General features: G+C 32.5%; 1 protein-coding gene and 1 non-coding gene across 2 annotated transcripts in view; one reads left to right on the forward strand and one right to left on the reverse strand.

Annotated features, from left to right (window-relative positions):
- Positions 1 to 18,396, forward strand: part of gogo (thrombospondin-1 like protein golden goal) — a 38,538-nt gene that overhangs the window by 10,303 nt on the left and 9,839 nt on the right. Inside the window, exons 3-6 of the mRNA XM_035349273.2 lie at positions 2,622 to 2,872; positions 8,600 to 8,902; positions 10,917 to 11,295; positions 13,579 to 13,746. Of these exons, the coding sequence (XP_035205164.2) occupies positions 2,622 to 2,872; positions 8,600 to 8,902; positions 10,917 to 11,295; positions 13,579 to 13,746 (1,101 nt within the window). The remainder of the gene's footprint in view (positions 1 to 2,621; positions 2,873 to 8,599; positions 8,903 to 10,916; positions 11,296 to 13,578; positions 13,747 to 18,396) is intronic.
- Positions 9,857 to 9,930, reverse strand: TRNAA-GGC (transfer RNA alanine (anticodon GGC)). The gene has a single exon. It is a non-coding gene; the product is annotated as a tRNA-Ala (tRNA).

The following is an 18,396-nucleotide window of genomic DNA, read 5'->3' on the forward strand; positions in this document are numbered from 1 at the left end:
CCGGTTTCAGACTCATTCTATCAGATCCTTCCCACTTCTCCGATTTGCTGTTCGTGGTTATCAACTCAACTCGATCTCGCATGTGACTTAGCTTTTGTTCGCTGCCAACATAAATTTCGGCAGGATTAACAGTTTATAAAAATGGAATGACTGAATGCGTGAATCACGTGATTCTTGAGTGTTAATTCTTTTTCTACTTCCCCCCCTTTTGTATTATTTTAAATTTAGGCCTTGCGTTTTCAAACTGTTGCTGATTGGCTTGTCAAGAATACAAATCTAGAAAAAGACATTAATGTTGATATAAATATTCCAAAATTGTACTTTAAAAGGATATGCAAAGCTAAAATAATTGAATAATGGAATTATGATTACATCACTTCTGATCACGGAGGTATTACAAAAAAGTTATTTCCAATTATCATCGAAAGGCTAAGGAAAGAACGTTTCGAATTTTAATGTTATGCAATTTTCGTCTGGGCATGGAAAGTTTAATGTTTATCTTGAACGGTTTTAAGCTATCGTCTTCAAATTGTGCTATTCTGATCTCGAAGTTCAGCAAAGTGTCTTCCACTTAATGTTGATAGCCGTTTCCTTAACTATAGAAATTCATTAAAATGTAGTCTGAAATTAATTGGCCACCAACATGTCATGAATTTTTCTTCTTGCCTTTGGCCTATCTTACTTTTAATGAATTTTTTGACTCTTATTTTAAACAACGCAGATGATTTTCTGTGTATGTTATTTTTTGTTTTATTTTTTTATTCATATATGTTTGATTTATTTATATTATTTAAAGCTGATGTGTTTTCCTTTACTGACATATTGTAAGTCTCGTGTGATACGCTGTGGTGCACGAGGAAAAGTATTTTCTTATATTAAAAAAATAATAAATAAGAAAATTAAGTTCAAATTCATCTGGTAGCAATGTCAGAAAAAAATGGCCTGTAGGGATTAATTTCATGCACCATACCCCAAATAAATGACTCTCGAGTAAAAAGTATTTCTTCTACTCAAGATCAACAGCTTTCTCCTTCTCCATTAGCATCGCCCACTTGAAGATGGGAAAAAGGCAACAGGCTAAAAATGCTCCAGTCTGCTGACATCACAGTAGCCCCTTCAGCACACAGAACTCATAGCCCAAAATCATTACCCACTTTTAAAGTCTACGATGCGCATGCTCGCTCTGTGTCAGACCGGCAGTGTTTATTCGCATAATTTCTGTTGCCTTTTAATTTAGTTAAGTCAGCCCCCTTTCTGGGTGAATGAATCTTATATTCATCCTTATTTTTTTTCGATTTATGAGTTTGCTTCCAACTTATTAGCAATTTTGACTTTTGTAGTTACGTTAGATTACCGGAATAGTGTTCTTGAAAGTTATCATAATATGGTTTCTGAGAATGATCAATATTCATTGTTTTTGAATCAAAGGCATCATTTAAATTAAGGGCAAAAATAGTACTTCAGTGACAGACTCAAGAGGGGAATAATGTTAGCTTATTTGAATACGATAAAGCACACGATAGCCATCTGCCTAAGGGAAGGCATGCTTTCGTAGAGAGCTTTCGAAGGGAAAGTGGTTCGTATTCACGTTACACATGAGGGAAACCATGAAAACCAACCATGCAGCCAATCCGTTCACCTGGGATCGAACCCGAATCAATCTCCCAATATTCAATGTTTTTAACCACTTGGCCGCTATTTGATTTCAATTTCGTATTTTACTTTATTTATTTATTTTTTTCAGCTAATTTAAATTATGTTAAATTTTTTAAATCTCCCTCAAAACATACGCTGACGACAGCTGAATGGAGACTTTCCATTCTCCATTCAAAGCTTCATATATTTTTGAAATATTTTTTCGATGTCCACACTTTCTGACATTATCGATATCTCTTTTCTTATTTATATATATTAAAATTTTAGTCTGAAAAAGAATTTTAACGTCCTCATGAAACAAATATATAAAATAAAATGAATTGAATAATATAAGAGGTAAAAATTTATTAATTTTGCTGTTTAAAGGCAAATTAACCTTTACTTTGTAATTTCACTTAAAAATTCTGGCTACTTCCTAATATAGAAGATTAAAATCTCCGATGTGATTTTCTTCTGAAATTTTATTACATAACATCATATTTCACTTGTTTTTAATCTTTATATTCACTTCTCTAATTTCATAACGATAAGCATTTTTCTAACTCCATTTTGTCTATTGAAACTAACACCTTGCATTTGAAATCAATCTGAGCTGAAATGCTATATAGGTATTATTTGCATCTGAATGACAAACATAATTCGTAGATCACAATTTAACTATTTTAATAATCAGCATAATACATTTTATTTTTTTGTTCAAATGAAAATGACCAATTACATATTTTACATTTTAGTTTCTGTGCTCGTTAAAGTTCAAGTTACATTGTTATTTACTGACAGTAGTTTGTTATTATATTTTTTTATCATGGAAGTGCTTGAAAGGAATTTTTTTCTTTGAGACCATTCTATTATGGTTTTGTGTATTTTGCTATATTTTTATTTCTAAATTTTAGTCTCATAAAATCTCGTTTGTTATCTCTAACTTTCCATTTTGTTCTTAAATTTCTTTCTTTTGCATATCACAGCGGATGCAGAATATTGGCTTTCAGCTCCAGTCGTGCATATTCTACTTTCTGGGGACACTGAAGTGCTGTACGGCATCCCATCCTCTGGCCCGGATCTCAGGTTACAGTTGGTACGAATCGGTACTGATGGAGAAAAGCTAGTAGCAAAGCGAGATGTACCACGGAGAATCTCAAAAGGCAAAATCATTTTTCCATGTGGGATATTTGAAAGAGCGGGCCAATTTATTTTTAAGCTCATCACTGTAAAGGAGGTAATGTTCATACTTTTTATCTAGCAATTTTTTCCTCTTTTTTCTGTAGTATTTAGTAAATCAGGAATATCTGGGCAAGTTTTCCTTACACAGCAGGGATTTTAAAACGAATGAGACAAATTCAAATGGCGGTTTCTAAAACTTCGTGCGCAGAGGGGCAAGCAACATATCCGAACGGATAATTTCTCAAGATTTGCTTATTTATATTTAAGTACCCTGTATTATTTCCCCTTTTTACTTGTTTATTTTTTTTTACACGAGCAACGAAAGACGATAATCGGGTGTTAAAAATAGCGTGAAGGATGATTAACACGGGAATAATTCCTTAATGTTAACCGTATATTAATTTGATATACGATTTGACGTATATCTATGACTGGAGAAAGGTAATCTCTGACTTTTAGATTATTGTCAAAATGTTCATCATCCTTTCTTAACTAACTTCATTATGTTTTTAGTGAAGTCGCTTCTCTTGCTTTTAATATATCATTGTAGACTAAATGCTTAGTTTTCACTGCTGACCTTTTAGATCAGCAGATCTGAGACTTGTCCCTTTGAGGGTATGCATTAAGACGTTCTGTTGTTCTTTACTAAAATTGTCTATAAACATACATAACCTCAGCACACCTACAGAGGCTGTCCGCGCATTTTTTAGACTGACTTTGCTTTGCTAAAGTAAAAAAAAAAGTCTCGGGTATATTTAAATAACCGCAATAAACAGAGGTTCATTTATTATCATCAAAGAGAAGAAAAAAATCTTAGAACATGGTTCAAAGAATCTAAAGAAAGTTTTTCAAAGGGATATATGATTGTTGTTGGTTTTTGATATAACGACAAATAAAAATAAAAGAGAGTGCATGAAACTGTTAAGATCAACTCCACATATTATCAAGAACAAATTTTATGCCAAGTTTTCAAATATGAAATACCTTCTCTATACCCACAGTGTCATCAATCAGTAGAACTACATCAAGACAAAGCACGCTAAAATTCATTGCTAATTTCCTAAAAAAAAAAAAAAAAAAAAAAAAAAAAAAAAAAAAAAAAAAAATGGAACAACAAACGTGTATCAAACCTTCACTCATATCCCTACTAAATCTGTTTGCGCTTTTGGGTTATTAAAAAGTGGATTATCCAGACGTTGACCTACAACTCTCATTGGACATTGGGAAACGTGTTGAAGAAGAATGGAATAAAATAAAATACTTCTCCGCTACTAAAAAAAGCTTTATTGGCTTGGAAATTACTTTGCAGAAAGATAGTAAAGAATAAGGGTTATCAAATGGAACATTTAAAACACAAAAATTTAGGAAAACTAGTTCTAAAAATGCAATGAAAATCGTTTAAAAAGTGTGCGAACAGACTCTGAATTGCTATTTCTGCGCCGAGAATATAAGTATGGTAAGAGAGTATAAGTATGGTCGGCGACGAACGGCTTGCGACGCCGACATGTGAATTCAAAAAATGCGGCTTTGACAAATTTATAATCTTAATATTTTTTATTACAAGAATTTTAGAGGAGGGGATTATGCAGTAAAATTATATTTGAAAAACAATCTGTTACTTAGGTTTTGCGAGATTTTTAAAAAAATATCTAATTCAGTATACCTAAATTTTCATTTGTTAGCCATGCAAGACCTTGCAGACTTTCTTTTGATATTGTCATAAGTAAGATTTAATTTTTAATATTAAAACTAGTTTTAAAAATGGCCATTTGTATTTATCAAGTAAAGTAAAAAATATAATTTAAATAAGTAAAACAGAAAATGTTTTAAACTGAATTGCTAAGTTAGAAAAATGTATTATTAGATACGTTTACAAAGTCTTTGAGTTTTTAAATTTATACTCGTTGTAGATATCTCTTTAACCACATATTTGAGGTAGTCTTCAGTCCTATGCTTAACGTTTTAGTTCCCATCTTTCAGCAGATTTTCGTTTTTACTTCCTCGCAAAAATACAAACATTTTAATTTTGAATTTTGTTGTTCAAAGAATTCAGTTTTTTTAGACTGCGTGCGGTATCCAAAAGCATATAGAATACATTAATTCTGGATTTATCTGTAGGGTTTGTGGGGTTTGCCATTATTTTCGTGTTGAAACTATTAACTCCTATGTTTTCGTTGAATTTTAATTGTAAACTTCAATGCTGATTTTTTATCCACTATCTTCAGTATCGTTTTTTCCGTAAGTTTCAAGCATATTCTGCAGCAAGTACCTGCTCTCCATTCTAACAAAATGTTTTTGCCTTTGATGAATTTTAAGACAAGTTTATCTTAGAAGTTTCTCTGAGTACATTTATTATATTAAAAAGGTAGTGTTAAATTATCAGATAAAATATGCATTTCAAGTCACCTATTTTAATGCAAATTTTTTTTCATGATTCTAATTAAAATTATGAAGATTCAGAATTTTATAAAAAGCAAAATAAATATTTGCTGGATTATGCTGTAGAGTCATAATATTTTTGAACAGGCGGGGTGAAAAATGTGCAGTACCCTTGCCGGGACTTAAATGCTGGATCTCTCGAATACGTGTCGAATATGCTTCCAATTACACCACGAAGGCATGCGGAAAGGAGGGAGAACTCCTTTATATACTCCCCCTTTTAATGGGCGACTAATTATGAGGGGACCCAGTTGCCAAATCCTGGTGGTGATGAATTATCGCCCACCACCACCACCGTTTAGTTCGGGTGCCGCTATAGAGTCATTAGGATTTTTGATGCTGGAGATGTGAAAAATGAGCATTGCCCTAGCTGGGACTCGAACCCTGGACCTCTCGAATACGTGTCGAGTGTGTTTCTAATTACACTAAGTCATGTGGAATGGAGGGAGAAAATACCTTACAATGCGAAGGTCGAATTGCTCCAATTTTGCTTTTCTAAATGACTATAATGATTACTTCAATAATAATTTCAATACAAACTCGAAAAAAATTTTCCAAAGTCTTACTGAAAAATCGAATATTAGTGTCTTCTATGATTACCAATTTATTACTAAATTTAGAGCACGAAAAGCACACAAAGCAGAAATGCTCTCGAATTTGTATTACAAGGCAAAATTTATTTGTTTTCCCCTTTCGTATCCATTGCATTATGTACTTGAATGATAATATTTTGAGAGATAATATCACATTTTTTTCAAATGTTTAATTATTTAATTATATAAATATTGTTCTCTAGAGTCATTCCTTTGCAAATATATAATCTTTTCCCTTGATTCCTATAACTCCATAAGTAGGTTGAGGATTGAAGATAGGAATTTCTGTCTCTCAAGACTTTTAAATAAGCTTAAAAATCGTATTTATTAAATAATAATTTTGGTTTATTTTGCTCTAACTTATAATCTTAATTTGTTTAGAAGTAGTATCATGAAAATTAAACGATGGAACAGCTTTGATGTGATTGTCAAAAATGAACCTATGGCAAGATTTGCTGTTGTAAGTTAGCTAAAGTGCAAGATGATCCATTAAGAAGGTGTAAAATACGCTCGGCACAAAAATAAAGCACATGAAAAGCTATTTATGTAAATCTGTAATTTAAATTTAGATAAATAATAATAGTTTGCTAAATAAGTCTGCTAAATACCATTTAAAAAGAACTATTCTGCTACATACTCTAATAAACGTGTCTTTTATTTGTATAAGAGTGCTTGGATTCAGGTTAAATTTAAAATTAAACACAACAATCGATCTTCAAGGTTTTAACTACGCAAATAGAAAATATATTATAATTCCGTCTGTCCTGTTTTGTTCACATCAAGGGCGCAGCCCAAGAATCTATAATAGCATTTAGTAACATTTTTCAGCATAAACTAAAACTTTATCCTTCTATATCTCATATTACTTAAAATTTGTAAAATTGTGATGTGGCTCTCTCCTGAAATAAAGTACACTAATATTTCAGAGAAATGAAACACCATGAAGGAATTGTCGGAAAGGAATGAAATTTATTCCACATAGCATTGGTAGTACAAATGAACAATGAAACGTACAAAAAATTAGTTAAAAATAGCCCTCAATAAGTTAAAATTATTAGTATTTTGTATATTATAATTTTGTAAAGTAATTTGTATATTGCATAGTATATTAGTTAGATTAGTATAGCAATAATAAGTAAATAAAAAAATAAAATTAAAAAAAAAAAAAAAAAAAAAAAAAAAAAAACACGAGAATGTTTAGCATTTTCGCCTGAGGGTGAGTATCTAAAATTTGAAAATGTTAATGTTTCATAAGAACTGTAGGAGTACATTTTGTTATTCATATGCTAAGTTTTTTTTTTTTTTTTTTTTTACCTTGAGTGAAGAAGCATAACTTTATTAAAGAAGTTTTAAAAGCGAACTATTTAAAGAAATTTTGCATGTTTGGAATTAAAAAACTGAAATAACAGTTTCTAAATTTATCATTATACAGACAAGTTTAAAACTAAAACATCTTATGAAAGGGAGGCTTTACCAAACTAAACATTTAAATTGGAATTTTATACTATGTATTATATGAGGTAGGAGTAATAAGAAATAAGGGTAAGTTTCGTGTTACATCCCATTCACATTCTGAACAGTTTCGAGATTTTTGTACAAATAGAACTATTTTCAGATTTTTATGGCTTGTTGAAAAGACTAGTTTTTATGTTATTAAATGAATTTTATTTCTCTATCACTCTAAAAGTCTGTTAAATTATTCCGATTTATTTTACGTTCTATTTGATGATTATACGCAAATTATGCGAGAACTATCTATTATAAGGGACTTTCGTGGAGGACTTTCTATGAGAAATTCGCTCTTATTCTTAATAAGCATTCTGAAGAAGCCATTTTTCTCGTACGAATAGTGCTGCAAATAGTTAAACTGGAACTACTAATTTGATAATGATGCGGCTAATATAGGATAAATATGCGGCTAAACTAGAATGTGCAAAAATATCAAACGAGTTCATAGGGTTAAAATTATATATTATACATTCATCTCTCTGTATATCTGTCGATATACATATAAAGATAGATGTCTGCTAATCTAAAATCTAGGTTAAAATTTTCGCAATATTCTTTGCAAATCGAAGAAGCGTTTAACTAGGTTAACAAATCACTGTCAACTACTCTAATACTTCATTTTAATGTTGAAACATTCATTAGACTAGAAGATTAAAAATGCAGTGTTACGCTGTGACTGAGTGATTATTACTAATGAACACGACAAAACGTTGTGAGAAATCTGTATTCCTAGTCTTCTTCAGCATTAATCGGAAACCAAAAGTGGTAACTCGAGAAGCTAATATGCTTTACACATAAAGAAAAAAAAAAAAAAAAAAAAAAAAAAGAGCAGAAGTATATGACTTTCGTAAAAAAAATCACGATTTTACTCAGTACCGCAAATGAAATTTCGTTCTGCGTAATGTCCTTCGACAAACTGAATTACAGATACACCATTCTGAAATTACGTTCTTTTAAAAATATTGCAGTTTCATGAGAATTATGACGAAAACTTACAAAGCACAAACAATAAGTAAATTAAATCAAAATACCATTTCATCACACTCAGGTAAATCGCGAAAAATTTGATCTATAGAGAATATTAAGCAATTTTGATGTAATGCAGCGGTTAAAGTCTCTTGTTATATATATGAAAAACGTTTTTCAGTAATTTACTTTTGCGTATATTTATTTAAATTGAATGTCATTACTTATGTGAAAATATGTGAATTCCTTGTTTTTCATTAAATTTATCCTTTCAGAACAAAGTTTTAGCTCAGACTGAAAATCTTGATGTTCGGTGGCCAGAAGTAACGGTTCATGTACCTTTGATGGTCGAAACATACAGTTCTGATGTCTTAGTTCAACTTTTTGTTGAAGAGCTGCGATGCAAACCCCGCTCTAGTTATTCCGTATATATGGATCTAGTTTATGAAGGAGCAGCTTTTACTGCCTGGAATGAACCAACAACACTTACGAGCAAGGAATTGGTTGGGTGGATATGGGACCCTTCGTTTGATGCCATTTTGGAATGTGAATTCTTCGATAAAGCTGGAAATTACACAGTAAGTCTTTGAATCATTATATAAGTGATTACCATCTTTCTTTTATATATATATATATATATAATTTGAGGGGGCTGAAAGAAGAATATATCTAGCGCCTTTACAAACTGATTTCTTTAACATAAAAGATATCAGACATAAAAATATGCGTTGTATTAGAATGCTTTGAAACAACTGAGCATGCATATCTCTTGCATATTTGTTACTTATATAAGAATAAGTTCTAGTTGCCTCACTGTTATAACACACTAAGCATACTGTTCTCAAGAAACTACGCATTTGGCAGAAATGAATCTATCTTCTCGCCGAGTTTGGGATCGTAAGACTTTATTTTATTTCTAAGAGGGAAATCCCAAGTAATAGATCGCCATGCAGAAAGTGGACTACTGTGAAAGGAATAGATCTCAGCCATATTCAGTTAATTGTAGAATCATTAGGTTACATCGATGCAAGAAAGTGAAAAATACTCATTGTCCTCGCCGGGATTTGAATTCCGCACCTCCCGAATACGCTTCAAGTGTGCTTCCAGTTACACCACGATGGCAGGCAGAAAGAAGGGAAAAAATATCTTATGTAATTTTTAAAATTGTGATTGGCGTTATTGTATTTCTGTATTAAGCTATCGTACCCACAAATTTATTGTTCATATCATATTTATAAAAATACATAATTAGAAATGGGAGAAACTAGTGACAAGTAAAACATAAGTAAATTATAATTTGATTTCTAAAGTAAGTAGACGATAGAGATTATTTTATTGCTCTAATTAATAAGCAATATTTATAAATTACTTATCTAAGTAATCTCCATATTTTGTGGGAATTCCTTTCTAATAAAGTTATTCAACATCATGATCTATTACATGTATTTAAGGGAATGCATATACATATAGATTTACAATTTGTAGAGTCATTAGGTTAATTGGAAAAGTCGGAGAGATGAAAAATTAGCAACCGCCTTCGCCGGGAATCGAACCACGGACCTCTGGAATGCCGGCCCAGAGTGCAGAACCACTACACCACGAAGGCATGCTAAGAAAGCGGGAGAAATACCTTTTAAATTAAAGACTAAAATATAAATTTCTCAATTTATTACAAGCAAGAGAATAAAATGTAAGCGTAAATGTATAGTGTGAGAATATGTAAGTTAGATACACTTTGTACACCGCACAGCTGGAAGTTCAGAAGTGAGCAAATTACGTAAGACAGACAGGAGGCGCCTGTGGAAGTATTTGTTATATGGGATTGCATATCATGTCTCAGACTGGTAATCTTGATTTTTTCTCGTTCTAGAATATCAGAACGCCCTAAAGCTGAACAGTTTTAAGCCCTTTCAAAAAGGGATTTGCATATTCACTCCAGAATGGTAGCACGACTTTAGTTAGAATTGATTAGTATTTCTAATATAGGAGAGATATACGAAGGAAAATTATGAATCGAAGACCAGATGATATTGCCTGTATACCTGGATATAGTATCTTAATACTATATATCTGTATTTTATTTTTAATAGCATCTCTAATTGATGTAATATGCAATACTTCAATTACTTTTAATACTTAATACAATTTATAATGCTCTTAGATCCGGTTATCTATAATGAATAATTAAAGAAATTACATTACCATTTTAATAAAAAAAAAGTTGTTTGTGGCCCCGTATATTATATTCTACAGTTCCGAATACTAGACACTTAAAATCTGTAGGCTATCTGGCAATTAATTTCTTTTCCCTGTTAATTACCTTTGTAATTGAACATCTTATTCTTAGCAATATGTACTGTTAGTTAGACATTTTTATTCTTTTGTCAAAGTTATGTTTGAGAGAGTAATAACTTTATGAACGTGCATATAAATCCATAAATATTTAGCTCAATGTCTGTATTGAAAGGATTCATCTGCTATGTAATTTCCCTGAAATTTTTCATAAGCATTTACTGCGAAAGAAAATATTGATAAAAATCCTGTTTTAGAATTTATAATTCTTATAGATAAAATGTATGCCTTTTTTTTAAGGTTCGAATACGTACGGGCTATCAAAATGCACCAGAAGTGGCTGTCAGTGATACCATACTTGTTATGTGGAGTCATAGGTATTCAGTGAGCGTAGCTAAAAGTTCGGTACAACCATGTCATGGAAGTTTATCTGTTATATACCATTATCCAAGATGCATTTTGGACCAGGACAGAATTCGCGTGTATGGCAAAGCTTTGCGTGGTCCTTTGAAGTACATTAGAGAGAGCCGGATCGAAAGTGGGAAACATGCCACCAAACTTTCATGTGATATATTTGATGACGAGTTTCACGAATACTGTTTCAGCTTTGTCAGCACAGCTCGGAATGGGGCAGTATACGACTTGAAAACTCATTGCCTTCCTACCCTTACAGATAACAGTAAGTTTTCAATTTTTAATCTACTGTTGATTTCTTTAATTCTTGTTAATGTACGTTATAATTATTTACTATGTACAAGAAAATATTTAAACTGTAGCTAATGAAATAATAATGACTGGCGGTAAAAAAGTATTGTTTTTCGGTATTAAGATATTGTCTCCCAATCGAACATCAAGTTCACCTTTTTTTAATACCAAATCTCAGAGTGTTTTCTTCCTTCAACGTATAAAAGACAGCATAGAACGCATTATCAGTGGCTTTCTTCAACTATGAAAACCAAACTTCTGTAGAAAAGATATATACCATACCTTTCGCAACTGAAATCCTGTACCCAAATAGACTATATTTTATAATGAATAGCATATTTAAAGCACTGCCTCCTGAACTTTCAGCCTGCTGGCCCACATGCTTGCAACTGTAAATTTTCGCGATCTATCTGCATATAGTTTCTCAGGAAAACGAAAAGGAAGATATACAGAAAATGGTGAAATAAAAATGGTTATTACCAATTAGTTAATACTTAGGAATAATTAAACAATTATAAAAAGTATTCGTAATTATATTATATAGTTTGATGTTCCTTTGTAGTATAACTGGTATCCAAACTCCTAACAGACAGCGAATTATCGCTCGTCGGAAGATGAAGACAAAGACTTGAGATGGTCACAAAATAATATTTTTATTCAATCAGAAAACTTTGAACATAAACTGCACGTCTCGTGCTTACAGATAAACCTCCACTTGTGGGCGATATATGTTAAAGTAACAGCCAGATTCAAGTTTAAAACTAAGATTAGAAGGCAAAAGCCGCACAATTGGATTAATACGAAGTTGGCTCAAAACTTTTCACAGAAGTAATTTTATCAGCGCTAGCAGAAACCTAGTGACATGGCCATGAGAGACAGAAACACGCTCTGACTTAAATCCGAAAAAAAAAAACCTCAGTTTAAATAATCTTAATCTGATTTGTATTCTAGTAGGGAAAACAGATAGAAGTGACAGGAGCTAAGTCATAATAACTGGTTAGATTAAAATAATGGACAATACAATATAACAAACCAGAAAACTGAAAATTTTTCACACGCCCTCAAAATTTTTCTTGCAACCCATCTTTGGCAATCGCTGGTTTAGAGAAGAGGTTTTAAACAGTAGTTCGAAGGACTAAATTTTGGCAATTTATTAATTTGATTACCAGAGCCATAAATTAAAATAGACGTGCAGAACATTTTTTCTCCTGGTAAATTATTTCCTTGTTGCTAAATACTAAGTAGGAAATATAGTCCTATCTTTTGGACAATTTAGTGTATTCCTAAAGTGGCCCCAAAAGCCTTGAAAATCTACAAAACTTAAATTGAACAGATGGGCGTAATTGAGTGCAATTTGTACGAAAATGACTTCACTGCAGTGACAATTCCAATTTTCATCAAAATTGGGCTTTTTGATTTTCGATTTAAAAGGAATGAACTTAGCTCCAACATGCTTCCCTGGAGTATATAACAACTTCTGAGAGAAATACAAGAGCATTTAAAAAATAAACAGCTAAGAAAAAATTATGAGATGATATTTCTCTAACAAATACAAATGGTATGTCAATTTATGTAATCACGCTCATTCTTATTACACTTCAGAATTGTTTTATGTGAGCTTTTCGTATTCGTCAGGAAAAAAAGGACTTTTTTGTGCTTAGAGATAAGGAATGGAACACTTCCTTGTACGGTGATTATTATTCAGATGTCACTCCTAAAATATCGACTCTTCAAAGCATTTTGAAGATACCCAGGTGTAAAATAAATGAAGGAGATATGCTGTAACGTTTCAAATGCGCTTCCACATGGCAATCATAACTGTTGCCATTATTCAGAAATAGCAATTTTAAGGCCATGCAACAACGTCCTTGCAATCCAGACTGTTCTTCCTTTGCTTATCATGTGTTTACGTCCTTTGGATTCGTTTTAAGGAAATCTGAGGTCAAAGAAGTAGCGCATTCCTAACTCTTATTGCACACTCTCTCCCACCCTCTTTTTTTTTTTTTTTTGTTTTGTTTTGTTTTGTTTGTAGAAATGGTGGTAGGAATGCTCAACAGAAAACATCAGGTACCAATTCAAGTCAATCGTTAGGCAATAAAGATGGACCTAGATGAGCAGAAAGAAATTGAATGAGAAAATACATTTTACACGCTATTAACCGTCAGATATAATTATTTTTAAATATTAGTAACTTTCAGGATGAAACTAATAATTTCTATTACACTCTCATTGTTCTAATTTATTGCAAATCTTTCAGAAGGTCTTATTGCAACGTGGAATGACTGGGGTCCTTGGAGTGAATGCTCTTCATCTTGTGGAAATGGGGTTCAGACTCGTTATCGATTTTGCGTATCTCCAACAAATAGCTCAACATGCAATGGGAAAGCAGTACAGTCTCAGTCGTGCAAAAAGGAATTATGTCCAGGTGTTGCATATGTCTTTTATTTAAATTAAATTAAATATATTTGAATAGCAATATCCTTTTGTAAAGATTAAGCAATTAGTTATGTGAATATAATAATAACACATACGAGGATTATCTTTTTGGGTAAGGTAATTATTTCAGTTAATTTGACTTTTTTTAGTATCTGCATGGTAAGTTAAAATATCTTCATAGCTCCAAATGAAAGGCTAAACTGTTATTTTACTTAGAAATCGAATTTACAGTGTCACACACCTTGCCCACAAAGTTGTGCATGTGATGGCAACTTTGGCACTAACTAGAAAAGCTACAGACTTTCCAAAGATAATCACCACGAAACCTACAGAGGAAGACAAGCATGTTAAAAAAACAACACTTGCGACGTGTGGTATTTTGCACTAGCCCCACAAACCCCAGAACAGGAGGTAAAGTAGCGCTTCCACAATGTATACAGCTACAGACTAATATATCTATGAGTAACGTTACCACTGTGTGAAAAAAACACATGTCTGTGTAGTAGCATGCGTACCGACTACTGCTTTGGTAGTGTGATACAGAGCAATACTCTGTTTAGCAACTAACAACTAGTGTTGTGCTGTTAGTCAAATGACTTGCAATCTTCTTCTTTGTTATAAACGCTAGTTACAAATGTGACGAAGAAACATCCGACAGACAACACCATTCCAACGTGCACTGAAAAGCTCATTGTTGAAGTTGTTGAAGCAACATGTCGTAGGCATTGTTGCTATGTGGTATGGAGAGGCAATGTGGTATAATAGGGAAAGTGATGAAATATGCTATCGGACTAAATCGATGCGCCTACTTCTCTGCTCCACAGCATGGCATTTATTCTCTTCTCACCCCCGCTTTTCACCCGAGTGAAAAGAAAAATCGTTCCTAAAATAGTTTTCGGGTGAACTCTGAACAGAAATTTACGATAGCGTGAAAGAAACGCAAATGATAATAGGGTCATTCGCAAATGCTAATATGGTGATATGGTCATGTTCGTGATGCTAATATGGTCATTACTTGGCTCTGCACCTGCATAAGCTCTAAAATATTGCTTTTTCGCGTTAATAATATGGGGTGATGAATATGTATTTTGTGTTGACATTGGAAGGCCTCACAGCTTACAGGTGTCTTACGTGTGCCAGTCTACGGCTACAAATTTCGCAAGCAGGCAACCCCCACACACACTTTGTACGCCTTGCTGTGGGGGCTGTAGGAAAATTAAGCGAATTGCACCTGTTGCTTATTTCGCAAAATATTTATCCACCCTTTAAACTTTCCTGGCAGTTGTCATCGAGGCGTCTTATGGCTTACTTTGTCATATTGATAAAATATTAATGATTAGTGTGCCTAATCTGAGTACAGAAAGTGCCTAATAAAGAATGGCACTACTGAATAGCCTTAGAACGATTAGGATAGATCCATGGCTCCAGTTTACGAAATGAATTGAATAAGGTAAACTTTTTAGACAATTTGATCGTTTGCCGTTTATTCGTAAAAATATATCACAGTAATTTTTTATAGGAAATCACAGAAAAAAATTACCCCAGGAAGAAATTCGGACAACGAGGAAAATGTTTCTCAGCCGAATTGATGTGAGGGGGGGGGTCTTCGTATGCTTAAAAATTATTCAAGATATGGTTAAGGGAAAGTCATACGCAAATGTTGCTAATAACAACTATGCAAGCTAACTTTTCGATTGTACATTTTTAAAAGGTATGTTATATTGTAGAGTCATTACGTTATTTTGAAGCAGGAGATGTGAAAATTGTGCAGTGCCATTGCCGGGACTCATACCTGGAATACCTCTTGAATGCGAGCCGAGTGTGCTACCGTTACACCACGAAGGCATGCAGAAACGAGGGAGGAAATACATTATAATATTAACAAACATGAATATATAGGTATGGGGTTTTAATTGACGATATACCAAGCATTAAAAATAATTATTAAACATAACTCAGGTTATATGATTTTCTGAAATCGACGATGTTTATTACTAGTTTTCGTAAAGAAAAGTAACTTGCATTGTAAACTTTGGACAATTTGTTTTGAATTCATTGAGACGTTGCAGAACTAGTTGTTTTGAAAACCGATATTTAATTAGATAAGACTTGACCTACTGTTCCAAAATTCTGTATAAAAGGCACATATAGAAACATAAAATTTGGAATATTTTAATTAAAAGTTATCATGTGACTCACATTTTCATACACTGAATGCCTTCCTCCTTAGATTCATTTCTTGGAAACACCTTATAAAAGCACTGACCACATTTGACAAGAACTCTTTTCATACCATGAAATCAGTGCATATTATACCTTGCTATATTAATTAAAAATGATTTTAAAAACTGTATTAAAAATTTAATGATACGCTTGAAGTTTAATTTTTTATTGTTCTCAACGAATAGGGTGTAAAGTCTATGTCTCTTAGGAAGAATACACTATAGACTTTAAAAGGACTATTGAAGAATTATCTTCTAACGTTGCGAAACAAAACAGAGGTCAGAAGAAGGGTGTATAAGACCCTTTTATTCGAACACAACTTAACACAGTAATTTTTTACCCAACTTGGGTTTACACAAGCCAAGCACTTGTGGCTTAACAGAAATATATAATGTTGAACAAATTCAAAATACGATAGATTAGCCTAACGGCTCACAGAATAATTAAGCATTCAGGCAAGGCTCTGGTTTGTAGAAAAAAGGTGAAACAGAGCCGAATGTGTAGAAGCAGTCAATGCCACTAAATCAAGTCACTAATAATTGCAGCACAACGTGGCGTGGAATAGGCAGACACGCTCTAAAACGAACTTCTGCTTAAATAGCACTTCATTCTACCTTAGTCTGAATAAACGCTCGCTATCTCATTTACATTTCTGGCATAAAAGCGTGTGTGAAAAGAGAGTAATATGAAAGTACTATCTTAAAATGAACTATTAGTTAAAAATAAATAGGTAAACCTCACCAAGGGGATAAAGAACTAAAGCATGTTATGAAGAGATTGTTATCTTCTTCTTCCTCTCATTGCTGTCTAATAATTTAGTCGTCCTTTTAACTGAGATTCACTAAGTGCGATGTGCGATAATCGTGCAGTACAGTTTTCATCTTGTTTTGAAAATTTCTTGTAGTCATTGTCCTTTATACAACTTATGGAATTCTAAAACATCACTCATTTTATCAAGAAGTTTACTGGCATAATAGTATAACATATTTCCCTCATAGATAAATTTTTGAGTACATATTAAGAGATGGTTTTTACGCTTATTCGCGTAATTTTGAAAACCAAAATTAATGTAGGTAATGAAATCCAGAATAAAATAAATTTCGAAAACCAAAATTCATATAAACAATAAAATCCAGAATAGAATAAATGACATTGTGAATCTCGTCTTCTAAAATAAATTTCGTGCACGTACACTATTTGGATCACGATTTATAAAACCGATATAATGTAAGTAAGAACAAAGTAGTAGAGAAAAATTCACTAATTTATACAGATTTGAAGGCTACGTAGAATGATAATGTGAATTTGCTTCTAAGTAAAAGTGACATGCTAAATATTGATATAAAATTACAAGTTTTCAACTGCCCAACGGAAATTCTTCTCCTTTCCCAAAATAATTCTTTGAAATTAGAAGCACAATATAAAGTCTAAAACATTCTACATTAATATAAAAAATTGCACATTAAATTTGAAATAACTAGCTGTCACACATAAATGCAAATAACTCCAAAGTGGCATTCGAATAAATTATATAGAGCAGTTATAGTCAAACTGATTTTATTCGGAGCGCCCTGGGTCTGTTCTAATCAAGAGTTTATGGCAAAGCTTGGTTTATATACTACTAAGACTTTGAGAAGACAGTTACTATAGGAAGAAATCTTCAGAAATGTTGGATAAATTAGGAAGCAATATAAAGTAAAGTTATTATAAAAAGTGAAGATTTTGTTTTGCAAAATTTTATTTGATTTGTCATGCCTTTTAAAAAAGTAACACTTTCGATAAAGCTGTAATGTTAACCAATACCTGTGTTTCGTCGCATGAAAGTTTTAAGGAAATTATCAAATATCTCTGTTCTCAACATATTAGGAAGGTGAAGGCGCCCGAGTGTGGTAAGGTTTACTGTTACAATGAGGGATAACTGTTACAGTGCGCGTGCCTTGTATACTTACTTCCAGTAAGCTCTCCAGCAAACAACTTATAGAAGTTCTTTGTCCTCGAGTATTGGCATGTGAACTATTCATTCCTCGGTCTACAATATATAAAATCTGGCATCTATTTTAAAATGTTATCCGAACAAGATCCAAATAGTCTAACATTTAAAACCGCAAGATTCACTTAAATGCACAGATTTTGAGGTTTTCTAGAGAGAGCTAAAGTAGAATGCAAACATTTTGACAGATGAAGCGCATTTGCACTTACAGACAACTGCCACATATGGTGTTTCTCGCGTCATTTATATAGATAAACAACATACTTTATTTCTTCATTACGTTATTGAGTGATGTAGTTTCCATGTCAGTTTCGGTCTCTAGTTTTAAGCTTCTTTCCATTGAGCAGCTGAATTTTTGGTATCTTGTGAGGTATACAGTAACGAACACATAATATAACTAGCATCTTTCTCCACAAGTAGTTTTTG

The sequence above is a fragment of the Stegodyphus dumicola genome, chromosome X1 (assembly GCF_044657685.1).
Source record: "Stegodyphus dumicola isolate Sdum_Otavi_A_Nest chromosome X1, ASM4465768v1".
NCBI lineage: Eukaryota > Metazoa > Arthropoda > Arachnida > Araneae > Eresidae > Stegodyphus > Stegodyphus dumicola.